Source organism: Ceratotherium simum, chromosome 17 (genome assembly GCF_057802395.1).
Source record: "Ceratotherium simum simum isolate JZ-2026a chromosome 17, ASM5780239v1, whole genome shotgun sequence".
NCBI lineage: Eukaryota > Metazoa > Chordata > Mammalia > Perissodactyla > Rhinocerotidae > Ceratotherium > Ceratotherium simum.
The window spans coordinates 27,510,142-27,536,619 of NC_141916.1; the positions used below are offsets into that span (position 1 = coordinate 27,510,142).

Genomic DNA, 26,478 nt, shown 5'->3' on the forward strand with positions numbered 1-26,478 from the left:
ACAATTTATTGATCCATCTAATAGAATCCATGGCCAGAGCTCCTCTATCAGTCAGGTGCACCACCACCAGCTGCTCTGAGTGTTGACTACGAACAGCTCAGAGTTACACCCTTCACCACGGAACTGCCCTCAGCTGATGGGAGCTGGCTTGCCCAGAAATGGCTGGGAGGTTATGGCACCCCTACCCTTGGGCAGATTGTGGCCAATGACTGACAGACATGTGAGAATGAACCACTGGACCCCTTGCTTGGTGGAAGGATACATCTGTGCTGCTATTCATACTCCAGGGTTTCTTATGGGTAAAGACCAAAGCTAGACTTCCTCGGAAACTACATTTTTGCTAAGCTTCTTCCCCTGCTCGTTCTGGCTTCCTATACTTCCTTAAAAGTTTGTCTCTCCTTAAATCACTCATACAAGATTCTCTATCTCAGGCTCCATTTCTAGGGATCCTGACCTAAGACACCCATATGTGATTTTAAAACAAAACACAGACTATTTAATTTCATGTGAATATTCTTGTTCTAACAGAAAGCTAATTTAATAATACTCCTGTATTAGCTCTCACTTAATTTCTTCTTAAGTAACTTTTTAACTGGTACATGCTTTAAAATAATCCGCAAAGTAAGTTTTCTAAAGTATCTCTAATTGAAATGTAAAATTGGATTTACCTCACACATGTATCTTTCAGTATTTAAGTCAAGAAACAAAAGCTGTCCTTGGTCTAGGTGCCCACAGCCCAGCCAAATGCTTGCATTCTTGCTGCTATGATTGGAGGCCACCATGCACTCAACGATAAAGTTTTTAGGTATTGATATATGTCTCATCAGGCAGATTAACTCGGCTGAATTCAAAATGTCAAAGACCTGAGAAAGTTTAAAAATAAAAAAACAACACACGTCAAGTTAACACATGTCCTCGTGAAAGATCATATTATTGCACATAATGTAGAAGTAAACATTAGAGCTCTATCAAGAAAAACCTCAATCTGTTGGCTAAACTGTAACCCACGTAGAGCAACAAGATTAATAATCCAAATGATAGATAAAATTACATTAAAATAAGACTTATTTTTAAACTGTGCATGATATACACTCCTTTGTTTGTATGGTATGTTTTATAACTTGAAAAGAAAAGAAAATCTCAGAGGTGCCAACTGAACAGAAATTTAGCAGAGTCGGGAGCTATTCTTCACTCCATTATATACGGCAGAGCTACATCACGTTGACGATAAACACTTGGGCCAACAGTAGAATGGACCTTCTACCCGTTGAAGGGAAAAGACATTTTGAGCTTTGGTAACAAAATTCACAAATCACCTCTAGATTCTATTTTTACATTTTTCCTTCAAGCACTAAAGAACTAGAGAGACAGAGTGGAGCCACTGTAAGGAAACAGAACCAGAAGTCAGGAAACTGGAATAAGGGACCCATGACACAGCCACTTGCCTGCCACTCATGAGACCGCGAGAAAGCTCCTCATTCTCTCGGTGCCTCATCTGACAAAGGTGATGAAGTTACCCACCTTACCTAGTATATACGGTATTTTAAAGATTCAATAGGTATGTCAAAGTTTTTGAATACTACCATGTACTAAAAAAAAACTCAAGGTTCTTATGTAATCTATAGAAAACAGGTGAAGCATAATTAAAAATGAAAGAAAAAAAGTAAAACAATAATTAAGCTATGGAAAATTTCACTGTGAAAAAATTTTTTTAAAAGTCTATGTGATTAATACTGGTAATAACCAAAATTAAAAAAAAAGTAGGGCAAGTAGACAAGATGATCATATAATGTTTGAGTAAAGTCAATGTATTAGTACTCAGCTATTTTTGAGTATGAAATTTAAAGTTGAAAAAAATTTTTCAATGAATTATGATACCAAATCAAGAGTCCACAACATAAAGACAGCTCTTATTCTGGTCTATTAAAATCTGTTTCAGTTTAAAACATAGCAAGAGTTCTGTTTCTGATAATATGGTAGAAAAGGTTATTTGGACAAACCTTCCAGGTAAAAACAACTTAAAATGCTGAAGAAATTACTTTTTTAACTCCTAAAAAATTTAACTCTTCAACTTTTTATCTCTTAAAAACATTAAAGATCCGACAATACCATAAGGAATTATCAGGTCAAAATCATAGAAAAATAGAAACCAGAAAGGTCAGTTGAACCCTAACGCCCTGAAGGCATTTGTCTACTGAAGGCAAAATTGATGTGTGGTTTTGGATACCTTGTGGGGCCGATGGAAAAGACACTTAAATTTAGGCCTGCCCAAAGTAAAGTCTAATAAAGGTCCTGTTCCCTTAAAGCTGGGACCCGAAAGTCAGAGTAAATAGGAACCAGAAATAAAGTCACTCCATGCTCCCACTCCACAAGGAAAGTTGCCTTCAGACTTTACAGACAAAGAGAGAAAGGCCAAAAGAACCCTGAGGAATTGTTATTCACAAGGTTGCTCTCAAGAAGATCTATAGAACAGATTCCCATTACCTGGGGGTTCAAAAAAAAAAAAAAAAAAAACTCTCAAGCCATGAAGTGAGTTTAAAGCAATTTGCAGCAAGAAAATCCAGAAAAAGATGTGCGAGACCTATATACTTTATTGAAAGACACTTAAGAAGACCTAAATTGAAAACCCACCTTCAAGAATAGAAAGACTTAATTTCACAAGGATATAATCCTCCCCCGTGTCTACAGATTTAATGAAAGTCTGATCCAAAGCACAATAGGGTTTTTCATACAAGTTGACAAAGTGAATTTAAAATTTATATGAAAAAACTAAACCTACGGATAGCTAAAGCATTCCTAGAGAAGAAAAATAAGTGGAGAAAGGAGATTATAAAGCTATAGGAATTAGGGCAGGATAGTATTAGAGGAAGAATAGATAAGTTCACCAATGGAAGTGAATGTGTGTGTGCGGATATGTGTATGTATTGTTGACAAATTACACAGTAGAAATGGAAAAAAAAAGATCAATGGGGAAAAAGGAAGAAACTACTTAATAGACGAAGCTGAAACAACTGGTTATCCACATGAAAAAAAGGAAATTGGATCCAGATAAAAATGTCAATTCCTGATGGATTAAGAACTTAAATATCAAAGCAAAACTTAAACTTTTTGAAAGAAACCATAGGTTAGTATTTTTGTGACTCTGGGAGAGATAATGGCTTCTTAAAACAGGACCCCAAAAATAATAACCATAAAAAGGGCTGTTAAATTTATCTGTATTAAAATCAAGAAATTTTGTTCATCAAAAGGCACTCTACAGGAAATTAAAAAAACTACAAATTGGGAAAGGAAATTTGCAACAGATGTAACTAATGAAGAATTAGCTATACAATATATAAAGAATATCTTTTTCTTACTTCATTTGCATGCAAATAACCCAATAGAAAAATGGGCAGAATAATGAATAAACATTTCCCAGAAGAGGAGACATATATATGACCAAGGAACACATAAAGAGATGCTCATCCTTATTAGTAGTTATGGGAATGTAAGTCAATACACAAGAGTGAACCTATATGGAAAAAATAAGTCATATAGTACCAAAATTTAAAGAGAATATATAGAGAAATAGCCACCCTAATATCAGATGATGGAATGTTAAGGCGGAACAACTTGTTCAGAAACCAGTTTGGATATTCACATATCCAATGATTCTGCAATTCAACTCCTAGGTACATACCACAAAGCAATTCTCATACAAGCTGCAGCAGGAGACATATACAACCACGCTCACAGCAGCACTGCTTATAATAGCAAAGAACTGGAAACAATACCAATATTCATTGACACGATCATGGGTAAATATATTGTGCACTCAAATAGTGGAATGGACTAGCAGTGAAAATAATCAACGGCTACATTCAACAACCTGAATGAAGCTTACAATGATGGGAGAATGGCTGAGAAACCTCAGAACACTTTGTGATTGTGATTCAATTTAAATAAATTATGGATACAGGAAAATTGAGCTGGGTAGCAAAATCATAAAGAAAAGAAAAGCAAGGATTATGTAAAAAGTCAAGAGAGTGGCTACCTCTATACGGAAAGGAGAATGACACAATCAGGAAGATGCACATGGCGGCTGTTGGGGTGTTGACAATGTTCTTTTCTTTGTGCCTGGGGTGGGGGAGGATATAGGAGTTTTGCTTTATAACTGTTTTAAACTGTGTGTGTGTTTATTTATATGTTTGATTATATATATGTGAAGACTATATATATGCATGTGTATGTGTATACATATATGTATGTATTTGATGTTCTGTACAAAATATTGATAAATTTTGACTATAAGAATACCTGGGCAGAAGTAGGCCTTTCTTGAGGATTTTCTTTCAAACAGTTTTTAATTAACTTCTCAACCATAGGCCATGGGGCACAACCATATTCTTTAACTGGATCTAAAACATTCAAAAACATATCATACTAGAACATTAGACAAATCAGAACAATTATTTTATTTCCTCTCAATGCATATAAAAGATCCAGACATTGCAAAGGAAAACACTGATCTCCATAATCCTATATTTATTATGAATCTACTTCTCACAACAGCTAATTTCATTAGCTTTATCTCTACTAGAGATATCAAAAAAGATTTCTTGATTTTTTATGGTATAAAAAAGAGACACAAATACCAATTGAATAAAATAATAAATTTTCATTCCATTCCAGCATTTCAAATAGACTCTGAAAACACTTTTGTTCATATAATAATTAGACTTCTATGGAAATACTTTTTATTTAAATATTCAAAGTAGGCAAGCATTTAATCCTCAGATCCCCACAGTTGGTTTGTGTACATTTGTTTTTTATAAGAGGCATGCCATTCTTCTGGTTGTTGTAGAATAGAGACTTGGAAACTTTCACTGGAAAGCTAACTGGTAAGACAAGGGAGGTGACCTAGATTGTGTCTAAAGTTTATGCAAAGTATAATAAATTTCCTTTTACTGGGAATCTTTAAAGATTCCCTCAAAGGAGATAGTTAAAGCTACATTCTCTATACCTGGCACATATAATACACTCAAAAATATTTCTTAAATGAAAGGGAAAGCAGAAAATATGAGAAATAGCTAAATATATTTAAAAGAATATCTTGCAGTAGGAACTGAAGTAGTAGTCAAGGAATGAATGACAAAGTCCTAGAATTTCTTAATGATAACCAGTCAAAACGAGATTTGACCTCATTAAATACTCATTTACTAATTCTTATTACCATTTGCTGCTAAAAATTATCAAATTATTATTAAATAATTCAAGCTTCCATTCCTGCATATAAATTATTTCACTCCAAGAAAATGAAAACTCTCCAGGCTCATGGGCATGTAGTAACTCTTTATGAGAACAGAAATCACTAACCTGGAGTTCCAATAGCAATTTCCTTTTCTGAGTATTCTTCTAAACGTATACCAAATACATCAATATTAATTTGGGATATTAAAACAAAAACCTAAAACTGCTACCTTACTCATGTGCTTTTTATTAGTCACAGGATTTAAGAATATTCATGCACTTAACAAAAAATTATCAGCTGTGAAATGAATTAAGTATACAACAACAATTAAATAACTTGGAAATGAAGCTGCTGAAATTAAAAAAAAATAATCTTTACTGTAGATAAAATAAAACTTACCAGGTAATTTTCCTTGTATTGCCAATTCATCAAACTCATTTGGAAACTTCAAACCCTCTGCTATTCTACCTCCGGTTGTCAAAATGTCATAGAGTAGTAAACCAAATGAATAAACATCAGCCTGTTGGTTATAAATAACATTTCCTCTAGCAACTTCAGGTGCACGAAACCCTGAAAGTAAACAGACATATTAATAAATATGCCCAACACCAAGGCCCATACACCCAAGGAGGCATACACCTAGGCATATAAGCTGATGAAGAGTCAGGGAGATGAGTTCTAAACCAGGCCATGTCATCTCATAAGGTGACACCTTGATCAAGCAATTAACAGCCCTGTCCCGGGACATTTCGATTCAAGGTTGATCTTGAAGAATAATAAGGATAAACATTCAATAATAAATTATTAAGTAATGTTTCATAATTGAAGAAATGAAGCCTAATAGGGGAAAAAAAAAAAACCTATATCATTTTTCTCATTCCTAATAATGGCTATTCCCAGGACAGTGTTTCCAACAAAGGAGGGGTCAGGAGGGAGATTTCTAGACTTCACTCCAAGTCACTTTAACCTGACCAAAATTCCAATCTCTTCAATATTTCAAGAAGTTGTGACTCTGCTCCTTTTACCCAATAGAAAAATAAAAATAAAACCATAACTAAAACAAATAAAAGCCCCTCTCAGGTGTTGGTTCATGCCTGAAATTCTTTTAAAGGGAAATAAAACCTTTCATTCCACAATAGAAATACATCACTCTTAAATTCTTCAGAAAAAAAGAGTAATTTCAACATTATTCATAATAGGAAAAATAACAACAATCTAAAGAATTACAACCATAAAAGGAAAGGAAATTGGTTAAATAATGTATACCATGCAGAAACTTAAAAATCATTTTTTAAAATGACATGTTATAATGTAAATGAAAAAAAAAAGTAGGATATAATTCTGAATACACAGAAAGTTTATCAAATATGTGACAAAAATCAACTGAATTAATTTTCTTAGCTGTGATAATGGTATTGTGATTATGTAAAAAAAAAAAAACCTTATTCTAAGAAAATACATGCCAATATGTTTAGGGATGACATAGCATGATGTCGCAACTCAACTTCAAAGACTAATATTCATATACAAAGAGAGTGAGAGAGAAAAGCATAATGTGGCAAAAAAATGTACAATATATAGTACAATAAATTTATATTGTACTATTCTTTCAACTTTTCTGTAGCCTTAAACATTTTCAAAATAAAAAGTGGAGGAAAATGTGCATAAAGACTACCAAGAAATACACCCAAATGTAACAATGATTATTTCCATGTGCTGCAATTATGGGTAGCTTTTATTTTCTTTCTATACTTCCAAATTTTCTATCATGAACATGTATGCTGGTTATAGTGGTTTAAATAAACAGCCAGAAAAATATAACAAAGTATGAATTCATGACCTTCAAGGAGTAAATGGACCAAATCTGGAAATAGTTCTCTTTGACAGAGAGCTTAGCAGCAAAAGACAAAGTTCAGCAGTCCTTCACCAGGCTGGAAGGACAGGAAGCGTCAAAAGAATGGAAACGTTAAATTTGAGCACGATAGCCCCCACTGTACTAATTGTTAACATTCTCTAGTTATATTTTGCCACATTTGTTCAGTCTCTCTCTTTCTACACACACACATACACAAACACATACTCACTGTTTCCATTTCACACATTTGTCTCTCTCTGTCTCTCTCCCTCTCTGTCTCTGTCTCTCACTTTATGTCTCTTTCTCTCTCTCTCTGTATATATACATATAGACACATACATATGTATATATTATATATAGCATATATAACATATGTTATATGTCATATAACATTGTATATATTATATACATGATATTTGACATATTATATTAAATTGCAGATACAATATTTCAGCCCTAAAGATAATATGCATTTCCTTAGAATAAGAACATTTTCCTACATAGCCATAATATCAGTCTCAAACTCTAAGCCAAAGAATTGTGTAAGTAATTAAGACAGTTCTAAAATAGATCCCTAATAAACTGTACCTGTGACATAATGTAAACATATCACAATAGCTCCTAATTCATATTGCTATGGCATTTTACAGATACCTTCTTGAATATTTCATTTGCTGTGCACAAGAATCACCTGCGGTAGGCAGATGAGGAATTTTCATTTTACAAATAATATAATCCTTTTAAAAATGTTATATGTTTTCCTAAGTCCACACAGATAATGAATGGTAAAGTCAAGAGTACTTAAAAATAATGTTACCTACACATTAGCTAGTTCCTTAACAATATTTATGCTGACCTTTCGAGATTTTAAAAAGGATTTTGGAGGCTAATTTAAACCTTATCCAATTATTTATTATTCATTCAATACATTTATTGGGTATCTATTATATCAAGGTACTATTCAAAGACTATTAAAATATTCAGCATATTTTTCCTTGATGAATTTACTGTTAGAAACCTTAGGATTTGGAATCGCAGGGTCTTAGAGCAGGAAGAGACTTGAGGGGTCACTTAGTCCAAATTCTCATCCAATGCATATATCCTTTACAATAGTTTTATACCCCTAGGCATCATTCCACAGATCTCAGAGCTGTGCAGAAGGTTAGAATTTATTTTCATAATGAGTCAGGGGACACTGCAAAAGATAATTGTGAGTATATGGAAAGGAGTATTTACTTCTAAATGGAAATGGTTTTAACCTCTTACCTTCTCCCTTTCAAAATAAATATTTTCATTGACATGATCCCCAGCAGGAGAACATAATCCTTATTTATATATTCAGGGGGTATCTCAATTATAATACAATGCACTTCTAAATGCTTCTTGAAAGTCATCCAATGAATTTCTTAATGATTTTCTAATTTCTTGATTGCACTAATAATTTCCTCTACAGTTATCTATGGAGAGTAGATAACTGTTAGGAAAAATCTCTCTCAAATAATAAACATTGAATGATGATATACTATAATCCATCAAATGGACCAGTCTGGATCAAATACGTTGTCATAGTTAGCAATAAAATAACATTTAATCAACAAAGCATGTAGAATAACATGAGACATATTATCTACAATCCATACCTTTAAATACAAAAATACATAAAATATTACCATAATTTGTTTCTCGGAAAAGGGTATAATATCCACTTGAAAATCATGAATTTCAAAAATGCTGTGTAAACAGCACTTTAAATCAGATTGTCCTATAAAATTATAAAATTAAAATATTCAAAATTCTATCAAAACAAAAGGACACAACACTGAAACTGCATGGAAGACTTAGACCCAAATATGTAGGTGAGACAGGTAAAGGTGGCATTCAAAACAGTGGAGAGAAGATAGAATTTTAATAAATGATAAAAGCATCAGTTGTTTGTTAAAGAAAAAGGGAGGAGCTACATTACTCCTTACACCTAATAAAATTTTGATGAACCAAAAGTTTGAATGTAGAATATAAAGCTAAGTACTAAAGGAATATTCATAATTAAGACGATAATATTGCGATAATATTGGAATTCAAAATTCAATTCCTAATCACTCTCTGTACCAAAGGTGTGGTGGTAGAGGCCGAAAGGCTGAGAACTGAGGGAGATATATTGTCTTTAGAGAATTTACAAATAATAAGCAACTGCTTGTGTTGGGGCAGATGATTCCTACCATCCCTGCCCTTCATACGTCACTGACTAAACACGTCAGGAAAATCAGATTCCAAGAGGTAAAAGAATAGAAAATTTGTTTACCTAAAAGATTCAAACTCTGCAACTGCCAAATGCCATAAAGAAGGTTAAAAGACAAACCATAAACTGGAAAACATTGTAATACATGAAAGACAAAGATTCAACATTAGCTAAAATCAGCTTTAGAAATGAATAAGAAAAAAAAGTGGATTAAATGAGTAAAGACAAAAATGTACAAAACATGAAAGAAAAAATATACGGCCTATATATAACAGGTTGCTTGGCTTCAAATAAAAAAATAAGCAAATAAATGATTAAATATATGAAAACTAAAAATATCAAATTGTCACTTTTTGACTATTAACTTTATGAAGATTAAAAACACTAGCAAACCTAGAAGGGGAAATGGGTGAGCTAATTCAGGTATTGAGGGAATTTTAATTGACAAACTTTTCTAGAAGGGAATCAGTGTTTCAAAATTCAAAATAGTATGCCCAGCAATACCATTCCTAAGCATTTAATGCTTAAAAAATTAGTTTCATAAATGAAAAAAATTTTAATTTACAAGTCTGTTAATTAAAGCACTTTCAGTATATCAAAAAGTTAGAAAAAATTTACAAATACATCAAGATGTGGTTAAGTAAATTACTGTACACACTAGCAATGAAATATTATATAACTATTAAAACTGATATTTGACATAGAAAGATGACCATGAAATATTAAGTAGAAAAAGAAAACAAATTAATGAAGCAAAACTTACAATAAAATACTTACCTAAAAACCTTAAGCACACCTAAATCTAGATATAGTTATATCTCTATGTTACCAGAGTGTGAAGAATTATTTCTACTAATTTATTAGAAACACATCTATTGACCTGCTCAACAGCATTTGCAGCTTTCACCTTATGCCCTTATGTTTTGCAAATCAAATCTTACTTTAAAGTGACTTACCTGAGATGCCTCATCATGGAGTCCTTAACCTACAAAACCAAAATGGTTGCAGGGAGGGGGACTGAGGGTATTAAAACCTAAACTACCAACTTTATCAATCTAAACCATGAGAAGAGTCTCCAAGCTATTTATGTGTATCCTTATCACTGAGGACTTCTCTGGAAGAGCAACTGTAAGTTCTTAAAAGGTTTTTGCCACATATTTAATTATACTTGTCACCATAGTAGTGACAAGAAGAATAAACTTTCAAGCTATTCAATATATGCACCACTGAATTTAATTTGGGATGAAAATGAACACTTTTAATATTACCTGCCGTTGGGAAAGGCTAGAAATAGGAACATTTCCTGCATCTTTACAAAGGGACAATATTGCCACACGATCTATGATCTGATATTGTGAATGAACTATGGTGCTCGCACACCAAACGACCATATGCATGGACACCCTATTTAGCATTTGGCCCTCAAAAACTAGAAATGTTAAGTGCTAACTGAAATCCTAAATGTACATTGTTGTATTAGGCCGTTCAAGTCATTTATTTAAACACGTGTCACTTCTATTTCCAGCTAAGGTGGAATAACAAGGACTAGATTTACCATCCTACATAAAACAACAAAATAACCAAACAAAAATATATGAAACATTGGACACCAGGAGTACAGGACGGTAATCCCTGAGAGAGAGCACACAAACAAGGTGAGTCCTCAGAGCGTCTGGCAGAGTTTCCAGCCCACCGGGAAGGGGAATGAAGACAGAGCCTGGGCCCCCAGAGTTAGAAGACAGAGCAGGGAGTCCTGGAGGGCAAAGGCAGCTAGGAATGTGCCAGACACTGTGCTAAATATTTTCCATGAATTTCTCACTTAATTTTCACAACAATCTGCTGGGATAGAGACTATTACTAGGGACTGCATAAGTTAGGTAATTTCTCCAGCCTCACCTAGTAAGTGGTAGAGCAAGGATTCAAACCCGGAAAGTCTGACTCCACAACCTTGTCGCATAGATTCCAGACAGTCAACAGTTCCCTTAGTCATGTCTATCTCTATATCTACAGAATCCACTGCAGTGCCTAGAATGTGCACCACTGTGAAAGGTCAATTTAAAATAATTGAGATTGCCTTTTTTTAATCTGAATACAAATCTGAACTCTATTCATATTTACTCACTCTCATAATTTTTTGTTTATATCACAGGCTCATACTGTTAAAATCTAAATCTAGATTTTAAATCTAAATCAAGATAAATGCTAATTATCTTGTTAAAATTTTTTCTATAAATAACATTTTCCCCCATTGTGAAACGGTACCAGATTTTTGGCTGCCCATCATACAATTGATTTATACAAGCAATGATACTATTTATATGATGTGGAGATGGGAACCTTTTGCTAACGAATAAGAATACTTTTCAATGACTTCCCGTAACCTAAGAGATTAAACTATTTGGCATGATTTTAAAAGCACTTCATGAGCCAGAAAATTGTCACACTTTTTCAGAATCATTTGTGGTGCTTAAAAAACTGCAGATGTTGTTGAACTTCTTTCTAGACCAGTAAGTCTTGACCTTGGATGAACATTGAAATCACCTGGAGATCATTTAAATAGCATAAATGTCTGGCCTCCACCCAAACAAGTTAAATCAGAATCCTTGGGAGTGGGGTCCTGGAACCCATATATTGGAAAGTCCTCCAGGAGCTTCTAACGTGTGGCCAGATTAAGAGTCCCTGCTCTACATCTACTGAAATAGAATTGTAAAGAATACAATCCAAGTGGATACATTTTTTTTAAAGCTCTACATGTTATTTAATATACAGCCAGAATTGAAAAATACTTAACTAAATAATCCTCCATCCTCCACCTATCACTTACACCATACAGAATTTCTTGCAGTTACGTGAATAAGGTAAGTCATTTTATACCTTAGTATCTTTTGCCTGGAATGTCTCCTCCCGCTCTTTCATTATTTTTTTCTCAAGCCTCCAGCTTATCTTTTAAGATATAATTCCAGAATCACCTTCCCTATGAAAGAATTCCTGACAACTTATAGCTCAGCTAATCACTTGCTCTCTTGTGCTGTCTCTCTACCTTGACCTAGATCTCCTATTGAAACTGACACAATGCTTTAAGATTGTTTACAGCCCTATTTCTCCTGACAGAACATGTGCTTCCGGAGGATAAAAGTTACATTTATTCATGCAAATTCATGAATTCCCCAAATTCACCACTAGAGCAATTGCTAACATACTTGGAGCAACTGCAATATGCCAGGCCCTGTTCTATGTTATTCATATGGATTATTTCATTTTACCCTTCCAACAACCCTATGAGGTAGGCATTATTTTTCTCATCACAATTTACAGAAACTAAAACTGAGCCCAAGAAAGCGAACCTTGATGAATACCACACAGCTATTAAGTAGTAGCACCAGTTTGGTATTTGGCAAACATTCAATAAATTATTGCCAAATGCATGAATAAATGAACAAAAAATGAGGATAATTTTCCCTTGGAGAATCATCATAACAATTATAATGTTAAAATAATCGGGAAAAAGGATTCATTGTCTAAAAACTATTTTTAGATATAATTTTTCAGATAAGCCTTTAACAAATGCAATGAGTAAATTAAAAAATGATCCATAGATCAAAAATATGAGAAATTTATAAATTATGTCTGATTATATATCACACAATGCACAGAAACACATATTTTCTTTCTTTTTTACTTTCAGAGACATATGAGCAGAACATGTTTCATAATCTCTATCAGAGGATAGTGTATAACCAGAGAATAACATTTTTATTTACCCAAAGATTGTTGTATTTCTATGGATGTTGGCAGAGTTGATGCCATCAGTCAGCATCCATCTCAGTCAACAGTGCAACTGTCACAGGACCCAGAATTAACTGTCACTCCCAACAGGATATAATATAAATATATCCATTTGATTGTGTTAAAGTTGAAGCTCTCCAAGTTAGTTAAAGTTGAAAGAATCCATCCCATATTTACCTTTCAAAATGTGGACAAACACTGAACTGTGGTTCTTGCCAATAACTGAATTGTTTCCACCTTTGCATTCCAGCTGTGATGGTACCTGGTCAGGGGCTCTGCTCTCAGGCGACTTGGGTTTGCATCTTGTACAACCCTGTAGATATTTTTAATGGTCCCTAAGCTTTAGTTGCCTTATCTGTAGACCAGGAATAGTAATAGGACCTATGTCAGAGGGTCATAAGGATTAAATGAGTAATCAACCCATGCAAAGGGCTAAGCATGAGGCTCAGCTCAACTGTAATTGTGCCACAGAAAGGTTTGCTCCCATTGCCGACTTCTCCGAGACAATGATAATGAACCCACACTCGAATGCACACACAGGGTGAATGCACCACAATAAGGGTTAGTACAAAAATACACAGAAGTTTAACAAATACATGGTCTTTTCTTTCTCTAGAAGTTTCAAAGTTAAAAGTTATAACATTAACAGGAAGATCCATTAAAAGGAAAAGACAAGGAGATAATTGAAATGATATGAAAGGGAACGATTTTCTTCTCAAACATAATTGCTTTGGGGAAGGAAAAGTTTGGTGACGGTGATAGCAATGGTGACAGTTACTGTTATTTCCGATTTGAGGCAGAGTTTAAGACTGACATGATTAGAAGTGCTCTAACAATAATAAATACAATAACGGTAAAGAGAAGGTCGGCATAAAGAGAGAAAAAAATGCTTACAGTATACTAAGCAGCCTGGGGGAAGAGGGGGTCAGAACAAAAAGAATCAGGCTCTGAGTTTTTTTGTCATGATCTTTCTCCATATTTATGTTACCGCACTTTGATACAATAGATTAAATGGGATTAGGAACAAGCATCTGGCTTGATATGAAGAATCAGTTGGATAATGAACTTTAGAGAAGTTTTGACCCAAATCAGGAAGTCAGATACTTAACATAAAGAGCCATGAATTTGAACAGAGTTGAACTGAGCTGGCTGCTAGCTGGCCCAGCCCACGGAGTGAGGTGGCAGGCTCGAGTCCCAGAGCAGAGTCAACAGGGACCAGAGAGATCTCCTATCCAAGTAGGTGGATGAGGGTTCAATGGCAGGATTTCCACTCCATGAACAGAGTGACTGGGTTGGGGGACGGAGGGGGAATGAATTGCAGGCCTCAGTAGAGTGGCCCAACCCACCTTTGTGTCACACGAGAGTAATGAGCAGGTCTTCCAAGAGAAGACTCCTGTTATGTGCCCACATTTTTTGTGTGTGTGTGTAAGGAAGATCAGCCCTGAGCTAACATCCGCTACCAATCCTCCTCTTTTTGCCGAGGAAGATTGGCCCTGGTCTAACATCCGTGCCCATTTCCTCTACTTTATATAGGACACCCCACAGCATGGCTTGACAAGCGGTGATCCGAACCTGCGAACCATTGGGCCGCAGAAGTGGAGCGTACACACTTAACCACTACGCCACCAGGCTGGCCCAATGTGCCCACATTTTCTAGGTGGCAGTATATAAACCTGTGGAATTCCATCCTCTAAGATTATTCTTCCAAACCTATACTTGACGACGTTTGCTGTTTGTGGCCCTGTCATTTTGTTTTGTTTACTTTGGTTTTTTAATAACATTTATTAAATTACCATGAATTAATATGAATCTTAATTCATATTAAAACTGAATACGTAAACCTCTGTAAGTACATGTTAGAGTTGCATGTGATCTAGGAGAGACACTATAGAATATAAAGCCAAATAGCTCTGGATTCAATTCTCATTTAGATTGAGTCCTTATCTTGGCCACTTTCTGTGTGACTGTGCAAATTACATAATCTCGCTGAGAGTCAGCTTCCTCATTTTACACACGAGAAGATAAAAGCTAATGTTCAGCCCTGGCATGAGCATAAGACACTGTGTGTCTAATGAATCTGGCACTGAGCCTGGTACACAACAGATGCTCAAGAGATGATATTTTATTATTATTGAACAACCCAGAGACGCCGGTAGCCAGAATATATACTTTGAAATGTTTATGTGAATGCGCCTTCTACTTCCAACATATAGCTATGTAAAACAAAAGAGAGGATATGTATCCAGGGCAAAAATAAAACCAGGCATTGGAAGCTGGGGCTATCTGCTTTACTAAGTACACAAGTTGTGGGCGGTTGGGTAGGAAACAAACTAGGATGTTTTGCCTAGTCCGATATTCTCTATAGAGTATTTTCTTCTGTCTTAGGCATGTATTTTAATTGACCTGTAATCATCAAAATGATGTAAAGCCACCTGTAACTTTATTTACAGGTAATAAACTAAATAAGACTTCTCTAAAGATAGAGCTGTCCTCCCCTAAACAGATGCCAACACCTCAATTTTCTATTCCCACTCAAACTGAAATCTGAAAGACAAGATGTCTGTACAGATCACTTGCCCTATCACTGTTTCTTACTCATCAGAACCTGAGATTCCGATGAACCTGAGGCTAGAGGAAGGGAAATGGGAGCTGACAAAGGGAGGGAGGATTCCATGGGGTAGACATAATGTAGAAAGAACATATCTGAACATAAGACCATGAAAACACAAGAACACAGGAAATGGATTTTCACCAGTAGAAAGTCAGTTAACAGCAGAAGTAATAGGATTATTAGAACAGGCATGACAAAAAAAAGGTTGGGGATGACCCCAAAAGGCAACATTAAAATCTAAGGCAAGAAAACAATGTTGGTGATTCCTGGAGACCATAGATATAATGGTATCCAGAATGAGTATGTTTTATATAGTAACCATGACTCATCTTGCTATACAGGGCCAAATAGAGAAGCTCCATTATTTTTAACTATTGAAGTATTAACGACTTATAAATTATGAAGAAAGAAAACCTAAGTGCAGTGTTTAAAGGTTTAAACTCCTGCACCAACCGACAAGAAAAAGAAAGTACGCTTGCATCAAGAACAGTGCAACCAAGAACTCCAGGCCCAAAGCCCTTATCCGAAACTCTTAGGCCAGAAGTATTTAGGAATTCATACTTTTTCATATTTAAGAAAGTTAATAATGATGCATATAACATAATTACAGAAACCCTCAGTATGGTTAGGGCCAGCACCCTGTACTCAAATATGTTTATATTTATATATTGGCCACAGTTATTCACACAATAAATATTTGTTCACAACATGACTGGCTATGGTGTCCTCTTGATTCTCCTGAACTCACAACTGAAGACACTGGTTATCCATCTTGAAGAGGGAATTATCAAGTAAACCTTATCACCTACCTGGTGTGCCCTCTGATGTTTTTATTCCCATTCTACAGCAGTACTGAGCAATCCCGTAGTCGGCAATTTTTGCAATGATGGCGGCATTGGGATACAGGGTGAAAAGCAGCACGTTGTGGGGCTTCAAGTCACGGTAAATAATCATGGCCGAGTGGAGGTATCTGCCAGAAAACGCACAGGCCATCTTATTAAAATGTGATTACATTATTACAATTTCTGTCATGATTTCCTTAAATATGTATGTCCATTATGCAAAACATCAAAAATTCTGTGCTAAGTTTGACCCTTAAAGTTAAGAGATATTATAGAAGGAAATCAAAACACACAAGTCCAGGGGCTGGCCCAGTGGGATAGCAGTTAAGTTTGCAAGCTCTGCTTCGGCGGCCCAGGATTCATGGGTTCGGATACCAGGCAAAGACCTATGCACCACTTATCAAGCCATGCTGTGGCAGGCATCCCACATATAAAGTAGAGGAAGACAGGCATGGATGTTAGCCCAGGGCCAATCATTCTCACCAAAAAGAGGAGGACTGGCAATGGATGTTAGCTCAGGGCTAATCTTTCTCAAAAAAAAAAAAAACAAAAAAAACCAAGTCCAATATCATAAAGCAAATTTATGCTCTAAATAAAAACAAAAACACGGGCGGGGCTGGCCCGGTGTGGCGGTTAAGTTCACACACTCCACTTCGGCTGCCTGGGGTTCACAGGTTCGGATCTCGGGTGTGGACCGACACACCACTTGTCAAGCCATGCTGTGGCAGTGTGCCACACATAAAGCAAATGAACATGGGCTTGGATGTTAGCCTCAGGCCAACGCTCCTCAGCAAAAAGAGGAGGATTGGCATCGGATGTTAGCTCAGGGCTGATCTTCCTCACAAAAAAAAAAAAGAAACAAAAAAACCAGGTCAATCCTGATAAGTGAGTGATTTAAACTTTAAGGTACAACCACTTCAAACAAAGTACCAATTTTTGGAGAGTTTTCTTTCCTATACCTTAATAATCACGTAAAAGGAATTCTGAATTCCCTCAATGATCATACGAATATTTTAATGAGTTTAAAATGTAAAAATGTTAAATAAGATTTCATAGGATTTTGTTGTCACTCTCATTTAATAGTTTTGATTTTCTTAAAACCATATAGAAGTTTATCTTAGCTTTTTAAAGTCTCTCTATTCCATTTCTCTTTTGATATTTATTTTTTCTGACTAAAATGCTTCTTAGTTTTTTGGAAAATGTTTTCTACTTTTTCAATAATAAATCAAAATATAAGACTTTTCTAGCTATCAGTATCAGATCCTGTTTGAAGATGTAGTTTACTTTAAATCCAATTCTATTATAAATTAAGGTTAATAAAGAACATTTTGGACTGAGAGTTGGAATGAATAAAACATTGGTTTGGGAAAGGTGATGTTAGGTGATGTTAAAGTCTTTCCTTATAGAGACCGATCCATTCAATCATAAGCAACTAAAGTTAGACACTGGAGGTAAAGAATAAAAACTAGCTAATACGAAAAAAACAAAATAAAGTTTTAAACTCAACCAGTTCTTTCCCATTCTGGAAACACGGCCAGAGAGCTACTACTGTGCCCCAACTACTAAAGTTACTCTATTACTAACCTTTCCTAACACATCCACAAAATTCAGATTTTCCCCAACTCCATCTTCCCTGCCCCCATGACGTCAAATTTGCTCTCCATGTGATCTCACACGTATCTTATGACCTACCTTGAAAGAACAATTTTTCACAGGAGTTAATGGAGATACATTTAAATCCTTTGTTCGTTTGTGGCTTTTGGTTTTGGTTCACATTATATCAATAAATATTTACTCTATTTTACAGTACCAATCATATGCTAGAGGAATTAGGAGCAAGTGGCAGCAATACCCTGAACTTTCCATTGCATGACAGCCTAGAGTGTATGTATCAGTTAATTGCATCAACTAATGCCGTAGAAGCTTCTTTCTCTTCCAGGATGTAGTTAGGACATTTGACCTTGGGCCTATTCATTTCCGTATACATATTTTTGGCTGAAAATAAGATAAATGTACTAATGAAGCTGACCTTAACAATAAGTAATGGGCTTGAAAGAAAAATTTACTAAGGGCTTACTGAAAGGCCATTAGCTACTCTTGCCCTGCAGCAGAGAAAAGCTGAGAGATTAAAGAGAAAAAAGTGAAAGCCAAGTCATGTATAACTGAATAGCATCCAAATCCTTCACAATGCACGCCTCTGTCAAAATATTTGTAGAATACAGACTCTCTCAGAATACTTCCCAAAGTTAAAAAAAAAGTAGTTAAACTTAATTTGAAATAAGTCAGTGGGAGGGAGAGATCTCTGGGTTAGTTAAAATGTTCAATTATAGAATTTAATCTTAAAAAGTACAGTTTTAACAGCTTTTAATAGAATAGCAAAAGAGCTGTTGAAATATTAACAAGTGTAGATCTTGCCTTACTGAAAATAATTCAGCCATAATTTATGCATTATGTGACAAGGAGGATTGTCAAATATTTTATTAAAATAAACCGGTCTATATTCAGTCATTCTTTAATTGTGATTATCATCAATATTGCTAAGAAACTCCTTTCTTTATAATTTAAAGTGAACTTTATCTCATCCTAAATAGAATTATTCTAAAAATAGAATGCATTCATTCATTTAACAAATATATATTGGGCATCTCTGAGAGCCAGTCCCTAGGGAATATAAAGCCATCTTTGTATCTCTGCTCTTGAGGGGTCACAATCTAGGAGACAAGCGCTCAAAGGAGGTTGCACAAATGTGATATGTACCAAATGCTAGAGAAGCCAGAGGGAGAAAAGCACAGAGATAAGGATAGCAAAGTAGACTCTCCCACTAGCCTGAAAGTTTTCAACCTTGATAAGAGCAATATAATCTCTACCTTTCCCTCTTCTGCACTTAACACAAAGTCCTGCACGGAGCCGACTCAGGAAACAAGTGTTAGTGAAGCCAGCTCTTCACGGGGCCATCCACCTTCATCGTGGAGATGGTATGTGAGCAAATGCAAGAGGAAAATGAGTTCTCTAAGCCAACAAATTTGTGGAAAGAGAGGAATGAAAAATGCGGATAGACATGGATGTCAGTGAAAAGTCAAGACCTTCAGCATGAATACAGAGTGTGGGCAGTGGAGTGGCAGGAGGCTGGAGAGGCAGACAAGAAGCATATATAAAGAGTTTTGATGCTACCTAAGGAGTTTGAATGTACTTTGGAGATAACTGGGAAATACTAGGGAATTTCAAGCATAATTAGATTTTTATTTAAGAATATTCTGACTCCCTGGAGGTACTGGACCAAAACAGCAGTAGTGACACAAAAATAAATGATTAAAAAGATATGTAAAATAGTCAAGGACCTGGTAGACAAATGGATATTTAGTTTTTGGGGAAGGTGGTTGGTGTGACTACAAGGATTTTCATCAGTAAGTGGGAGATACAAGAGAAATAACAGATTCATGGTGGGAGGAGTAGCAGAGACAGCAAACTCAATTTTGAAAATATTGAAACATAGAAACTTATGGGAAATATAGGTGACTATATCTTCATAGGTAGTTGAGAATTATAATAAAGAGTGGACTGAATTAGAGATGTAAGCTAATAGTTGAAGGCAAGACTGTGGAAGAGAGAATATGTAATGTGAAGAAAGTTCTTGAACGTCACTCTAAACAGCTCCATCATTTAAGGGATTCCAAAGAAGTGTGATTTTATTGTCTCTTTCTACCTCTGTAGTTACAGCTCTAAGCTAAAATATATTTGGGAAGACAAATCTTAATGCTCAGTTTTTAAAATATACTTAGTGCTGGTAGAAGATTGATAGCCATCGAAATCTATTAGCCTCTTGTGGCACAAGAGCCAGAAAGCTGTCTTGGCATTATACTGAGTACAAATCAGGCAAATTATAGGAAAATATGCTGAAACTTCATTTACTTCATCAGAAATTGCTGGATTAGCTATTTAAAGTAAGGTATCAAAGAACCAGAATAAGTTATTTTAGAGATGAGGTCTTACAAATATTGGTGAAGATAAAAATAGCAATTCTTCATTTTATAAATAAGCACTTTGGGGATTATGTGAAAGAATTAGGGAAAAATTGGAGCTGGAGTTAGTTAAATTAAGGAACGTGACCAAGACAGCTTTGAAATAGATGAGACATAAATGCACTTTATCTTGATTAATCTAACACAAGGTTCCCCCTAGTGTTCAAAAGCCAATATATCAACCCAAAGCCCAATCTTTGTATTCCTGTTTCATTTAATAATCTGTGTGTTTTCCAGTAGTTTCTGGACTCTTTCAGGAAAGGAAATCTACTTATTTGATGCACTTACTGTGTTCTCTATGCACTACTAATAATTATATCCTGCTGGTTTGGCTTTGTTTGTGAGCAGTGTTTGTTTTCCTTACTGTCACTTCATTTACATTTCTGGATACTGCCTTAAAGGAATAAACACAGTATTTCAGAAGGGAAGAAAGGGAAGGAAATTTCCATCCACTGTATGGCTACGATGGCCAGGCACTGTTTTCCTCCCTTCCTCCTTTCTCCCTTCTCCCTACTGCCAACACATATTCCTGAGGGCCCACTGTTCTGGGTGCTGGGGATGCGTCGGTGAATGAGATGAAAAGTTCCTGCTATCGCGGCTCTTAGAGTCTAGTGGCAAAGACAGACAATAAACAAAATTTTTTTAATGAAAACATGAAGAATAGTAGTCAGCAAGAAGTGCTATAGGTGCTAAAGAGACAAAAGGTAGTCAGGGAGATCCTCTCTGAGAAGAGACCTGAGCGAAATGAGAAGTGAGCCAAGACGATATCTGGAGGTTAGGCATTCCTGGCTGAGAGAAGAGCTGGTATAAACCCTCTGATACATTCAGGAAACCTCAGGGAGGTGAGTCGCTGAACACAGTGACTAGAAAGTGAGGTAGGAGAGGGTTAATGACAGGAGAAAGACTTGATCCAACTTCCATGTTAGAAAAAACACTCTGTGTGGTTTTTTGTCCTGTGTGAAGAATAGGCTCTATGCGGCAAAGGTGAAAGTAGGGAGACCAGTTAGGCAAGGAGAGATGACAGCAGCTTCGACTCTGGTGGTAGGGAGAGAAGTTGTGAGAAGCAGCTGCATTAAGATATATTTTGACAGCAGAGCTGAAAATATTTGCTGAAGTATTGGGTGTGGGATGTGAGAGAAAGGAAGGAACGAAGGATGCCTGCATGGTGAAAGAACTGGATGACTGGAGACGGGGAGCAGAGGAGGAGGGGGAAATGGAAAGTTTCATTTGCGATGCCATCAATTATTACAAAAGTCCTCAAAATGTTTTGCATTAAGTATTAGTCACAGTTTACAGACTATAAAAAAAAGAGAATCAGAGATATGAAATTACAGTTACTAAGTGTGTGGAGCAGTGATTTATCCCAGTCCTGTTGTCTCCAAGGACCATGACCTTTCCATTCTGCTGTGCTGCCTCTCCGAGGCTCTGCCTAGCTGCCATCTGGCTGCAGGGTTGGGTGTGCCTCTGAAACACATTAGGGTACCGTAGGACAACCCAACGAAAATCACTCTAGTCCCATTCAGAAATATGGACTAATCTTTCCTTATTAGAACTACCCATGATAACTGACACTTTTCTTGATACTTTGAAGACCAACCTATATTTTTTTAGGGGAGGGAGGTGAATACAGGGTTAAGATCATGGGATCTGGAGCAGAACTCCTGGGTTCAAATTCTGCTACTACTAGCTATGGGGTTCCACATGGTCTTCCTACTCTTGTTTTATCAAATTTTAAAATTTAATCAGGGAAATGGTAGTTTTTCACTCAAATTCTTTTGTGAAATGTTACTGGGACACAAGGTTACTGGGAAGTGCTGTTCTCAGAGCCTAAGAGTAAATTTGGGCTAATACTTGTCATACACTGAATGGAAAACAACGTGACCTCATGAATTACCTCAAGCCATCAGCCACATGTAGTGCGATCCTGTGCTGCAGGGTTCTGGTGAGACTGGCTTTGTCCTGCTGAAGCAGGCGGTCCAGCGAGCCCTTGGAGGCCAACTCCATCACCAACATTCGAGGACGAATCCCAGCCGCCAGCAAAAATATCAAGCTGGGGTGGTGGAGGTGGCAAAGCACCACCAGCTCCTGCAAAAGTCCAATCATTTCAGAGTAATACCACATCGGCTCTTACCCATGTATCTCCTTCCTGAAGTGCATCAACACTTAAGTATGGTTTTCTCTGGGTGATTCGATTATAGCAAACTTTGTTTCTTCTTTGAGCTTTTTTGTATTTTTCACATTTTCAGGAATAACAGTTGGTTTTAAAACTATATTTGGAATTAAAATTTTAATTTCTATTTTCCCTTGCTCTACTTCTATCAGAACATTTAATGCTGGAACAGTCCACACATTGTGGTCACGCTAATGGGTCATGTCAATCTTATCTACTGAATCATAGTTAGCCACAGAATCTTTCTCAGCCCAGGATTCTGAGTAGCCACTACTGATCAGCTACAACTGGCATGTGAGGTACAACCTGCCTATCATCTCTGGTTTAATGACTAGAAGCGTTTACTGAGGGTAATGTCTAAGACAGAAATATACGGTATCCCCTCTCCTGAAAACGCTCTACTGACTTCCCATTTCTCCTAGATTAAAATCCCATGTACTTACACAGCTTTCATGGCCTGACCTAATCTGGCACCAGCCTACCTCTCAGACCCCATCTCCTTTCTCTCTCCTCTTCATTCACCACCCTTCTGCCACACTGGCATTCATTCAATCCCTGGCACATGCCCAGCTCCCTCCTTCCAGCCACAGGATCTCTGCCCTTGCTGATCCCCCTGCCTAGAAATCCCTTCACCCTTCACATAGCTAAAGGCTTCCCGCCATTCAGATCTTAGCTCAAATACTATCACTTCCTCAGAGTGACCTGCCTTGGACCACACTTACTAAAGCAATCCCCAGCAGCAACAATCTCTCTCCAACCCAAGAAGTCAGAGACATCAGTTTATCTTGAACAGAGAGGTCTCCATTCTGATAGAATCCTTTTCCTAGACCACAACATGTAAGACTTTACAATCTCCTTTATAATATTGTTTTTTAATTTCATATACACTCTATTCTGTGGATTTCACTTTACTCTGCAACTGTAATTTAGTTAAAATTTATAGCTTATGGGATATTAAATTGATTCATGTTTCAAACTGTGACTTCTGCAGAAGCTCTGCTTCTTAACAACCAGCTTCAAAAACGAGAAGTATCAGTGCCAACTGCATTTATCAGGAAACTGAAGTGTGGCGAATTCTGCAAGCTGAAGAAGAAAGGCTGAATACCCTGAGAGAGGATCTTCCAAGAACAAAAGCTTCAGACTGCAATCATATTTCCTTAGTAGATAAAAATCTTTCTTTCTTCTATGTCTGATAAGCTCAGTTGGTTAAAACTGATGAAAACAAGTCAAGTTAGGTCTATTTTCTTTCGCAGGCACAGGCAGAAACCTAATCGAATTTTTTTCTCCTAGGAAAGCAGCTCATTGATTGCAAAGGGAAAGGAGCAAGGAAGTGTAATAGGTTGGCCCGAATTCATGACCACTGGTAGAATCACCCTCAAAATGCAGCACCCAACACTGAAAGTTTTCCTTTCCTTTTCTTTTTTTTAAAAGAGGAAGCACATTATGCACACTCTACTGCTTCTATTTCTTCTACCATTTCCTCGCTTCACCTAGCTGCCTATACACTAATCAGTCCTGTATACGTGTTTAGTGTTCTGATTTCCAACAAGCTTCTCAATCACATTACATAATATTAGAAACATATTGAAAGGGCCGGCCCTCTGGCTTAGCGGTTAAGTGCTCGCGCTCCGCTGCTAGCGGCCGGGGTTCGGATCCCCGGTGCGCACAGAAGCACCGCTTCTCCAGCCATGCTGAGGCCACGTCCCACATACAGCAACTAGAAGGATGTGCAGCTATGACAGACAACTATCTACTGGGGCTTTGGGGGAAAAATAAATAAATAAATAAATAAATAAAAAAAAAAGAAACATATTGAAGACTAATGACCAAGGTTGAAAAATAAATCTATACAACAAATTGCCTACAGATTGAAAAAGACTGGGCCCAGATTTGGTCCATAAACTTGCTTCTATATACAAAATGTTTATTAGCTTATTCCTAGAATGACAGTGTAACTTTTGGTACTAATAATCAAAATTACTCCAGGATATTTTGCACAGATATGAAATTATTTTCATTATTCAAAGTAACTAATATATTGTAAATTCCTATTTTTCTTTGTTTATACAAGTTATTTAGATTCAGATAAGCACACATTATTTTTTTGTAATAAGCCAAGGGAAAGAGTAGGACTGAACAGATTAAAAAATACAGTTAGGTTCTGACATAGGATTGAATCATTCGCATTGGATTTTACCTCTCCTCTTACGCGGTCTCTCTCTCTCATTCCTACTATCAGGAAAGACTCAGAAAAAAGAAATAAATCCCCCCAAGAACTCAAAACAAGAGAGGGTACTGGAGTGACCACTGTCGATTATGCATTCAATATCCATTCACCTGTCTTTCTTCCTAAGGGTATCTGATTTTTCCTGAGGTGTCCAACCTTCACTCATGTGGCCCATGAACTTTAAGGGGAACTGACCCCAACCCCAGCCTCAGGGAAAGATGGGAATATTCTCAATAATACCATCCTCATTACCACAGTGATTGGTTCAGTAACACAGGCCTAAGCTAATCAGCATATAGCACTGCCCTGAACATAAGTGTTTGGTGAGAAAAGAACATGTGACTTAACTGAGGCCCAGAGAAGTCTTTACACGTGTACGGATTTTGGTTCCTTTGAAATACAAGATTGCAAAAGAGGTACTCTCTTTTCTTCTGTACTTGTGGTATGTAACTGTGAACCCTAGAACAAGAATTCTTAGAATACTGTCTTTTCTTTATTTCTCAACAGGAGAAACAAAACAAATCTTTTTTAATCCATAAAGAAAAGACAAAACAGGATTTCATAATTAAACTCAAGTAAATTTTGGGGGGAAATGTAGTCATCATTTTGCATTTTCACAAAGGCAGGCAAAACAAGAGTTCCAGGAGATTAACAATGTATGATTTAATGTAATAATATTACTGGATTTCTTACTTGTCTTAACAGTCTGAGTGAGGTATGTTTATTAAAAATCTTCACAGCCACTTCTTCTCCTTCATAGGTTGCTCGATAAACTGATCCAAAACTGCCATCACCTTTTGAAAAGAAAGTACAAAGCATTTACGTTAATCTTAAGAAGCAGAAAAACTAAAAAAGTTATATCTGTTGTATACTCAAAGAGAAATCTGACCCACTTGTTTCATTGAGTCAATGAATCAATCTCGTTTAATGCTTCCTCTTTCTGGTACTACTCCATGAACTAAAATGCACCTAAAGCTTTTGTGCCTAGCCTTCCTGTCTTCCATCTACACACTCCACGCTCAATTACCTTACCCACTCCCTGATTTCATCTATCCCTCCCTATATGTAGAGAATTTTCACATTTTCATTTCTAGCCACAAGCTACCTCCTGAACTCAATCCTAGATTTACAACTTTGTGTTGGTGATTTCCACTGGCATGCTCCCCAAATCTCCATCACATTCCATCAAAAGCCAATTTATCATCTTTTCTCCAAACTAATTTTTATTCCACCTTCCATATATCTGATAAAAACAAAAGAAAATTCTTTTTGTGGTCATTCTGGAGTCAAAACTGAAAAATATCTTAGCTCTTTGCCCAGGCCTAGCCCCAAGCTAATTGGCAGTCGACTTTGCTGCCCCACTCCTGTCCCCCACTACTAAATGAAATCCAAAATAAGTTTCATATTCATACTGTGGCCCTGAATTCCCTTTCCAGTTCTCTTCTTGGTCTACTTCTCATTCTCTAGGCCCTAGTCCAGTAGTTCTCCTCCCAGTTTTGGAC

At 36.3% G+C, this 26,478-nt stretch overlaps 1 protein-coding gene across 1 annotated transcript in view; it reads right to left on the reverse strand.

Annotated features, from left to right (window-relative positions):
* Window positions 1-26,478, reverse strand: part of LRRK2 (leucine rich repeat kinase 2) — a 135,435-nt gene that overhangs the window by 13,731 nt on the left and 95,226 nt on the right. The window contains exons 39-44 of the mRNA XM_004441150.3: window positions 25,670-25,770; window positions 22,474-22,664; window positions 16,528-16,688; window positions 5,630-5,800; window positions 4,297-4,397; window positions 669-863 (exon numbers count right to left, since the gene is read on the reverse strand). Of these exons, the coding sequence (XP_004441207.2) occupies window positions 669-863; window positions 4,297-4,397; window positions 5,630-5,800; window positions 16,528-16,688; window positions 22,474-22,664; window positions 25,670-25,770 (920 nt within the window). The remainder of the gene's footprint in view (window positions 1-668; window positions 864-4,296; window positions 4,398-5,629; window positions 5,801-16,527; window positions 16,689-22,473; window positions 22,665-25,669; window positions 25,771-26,478) is intronic.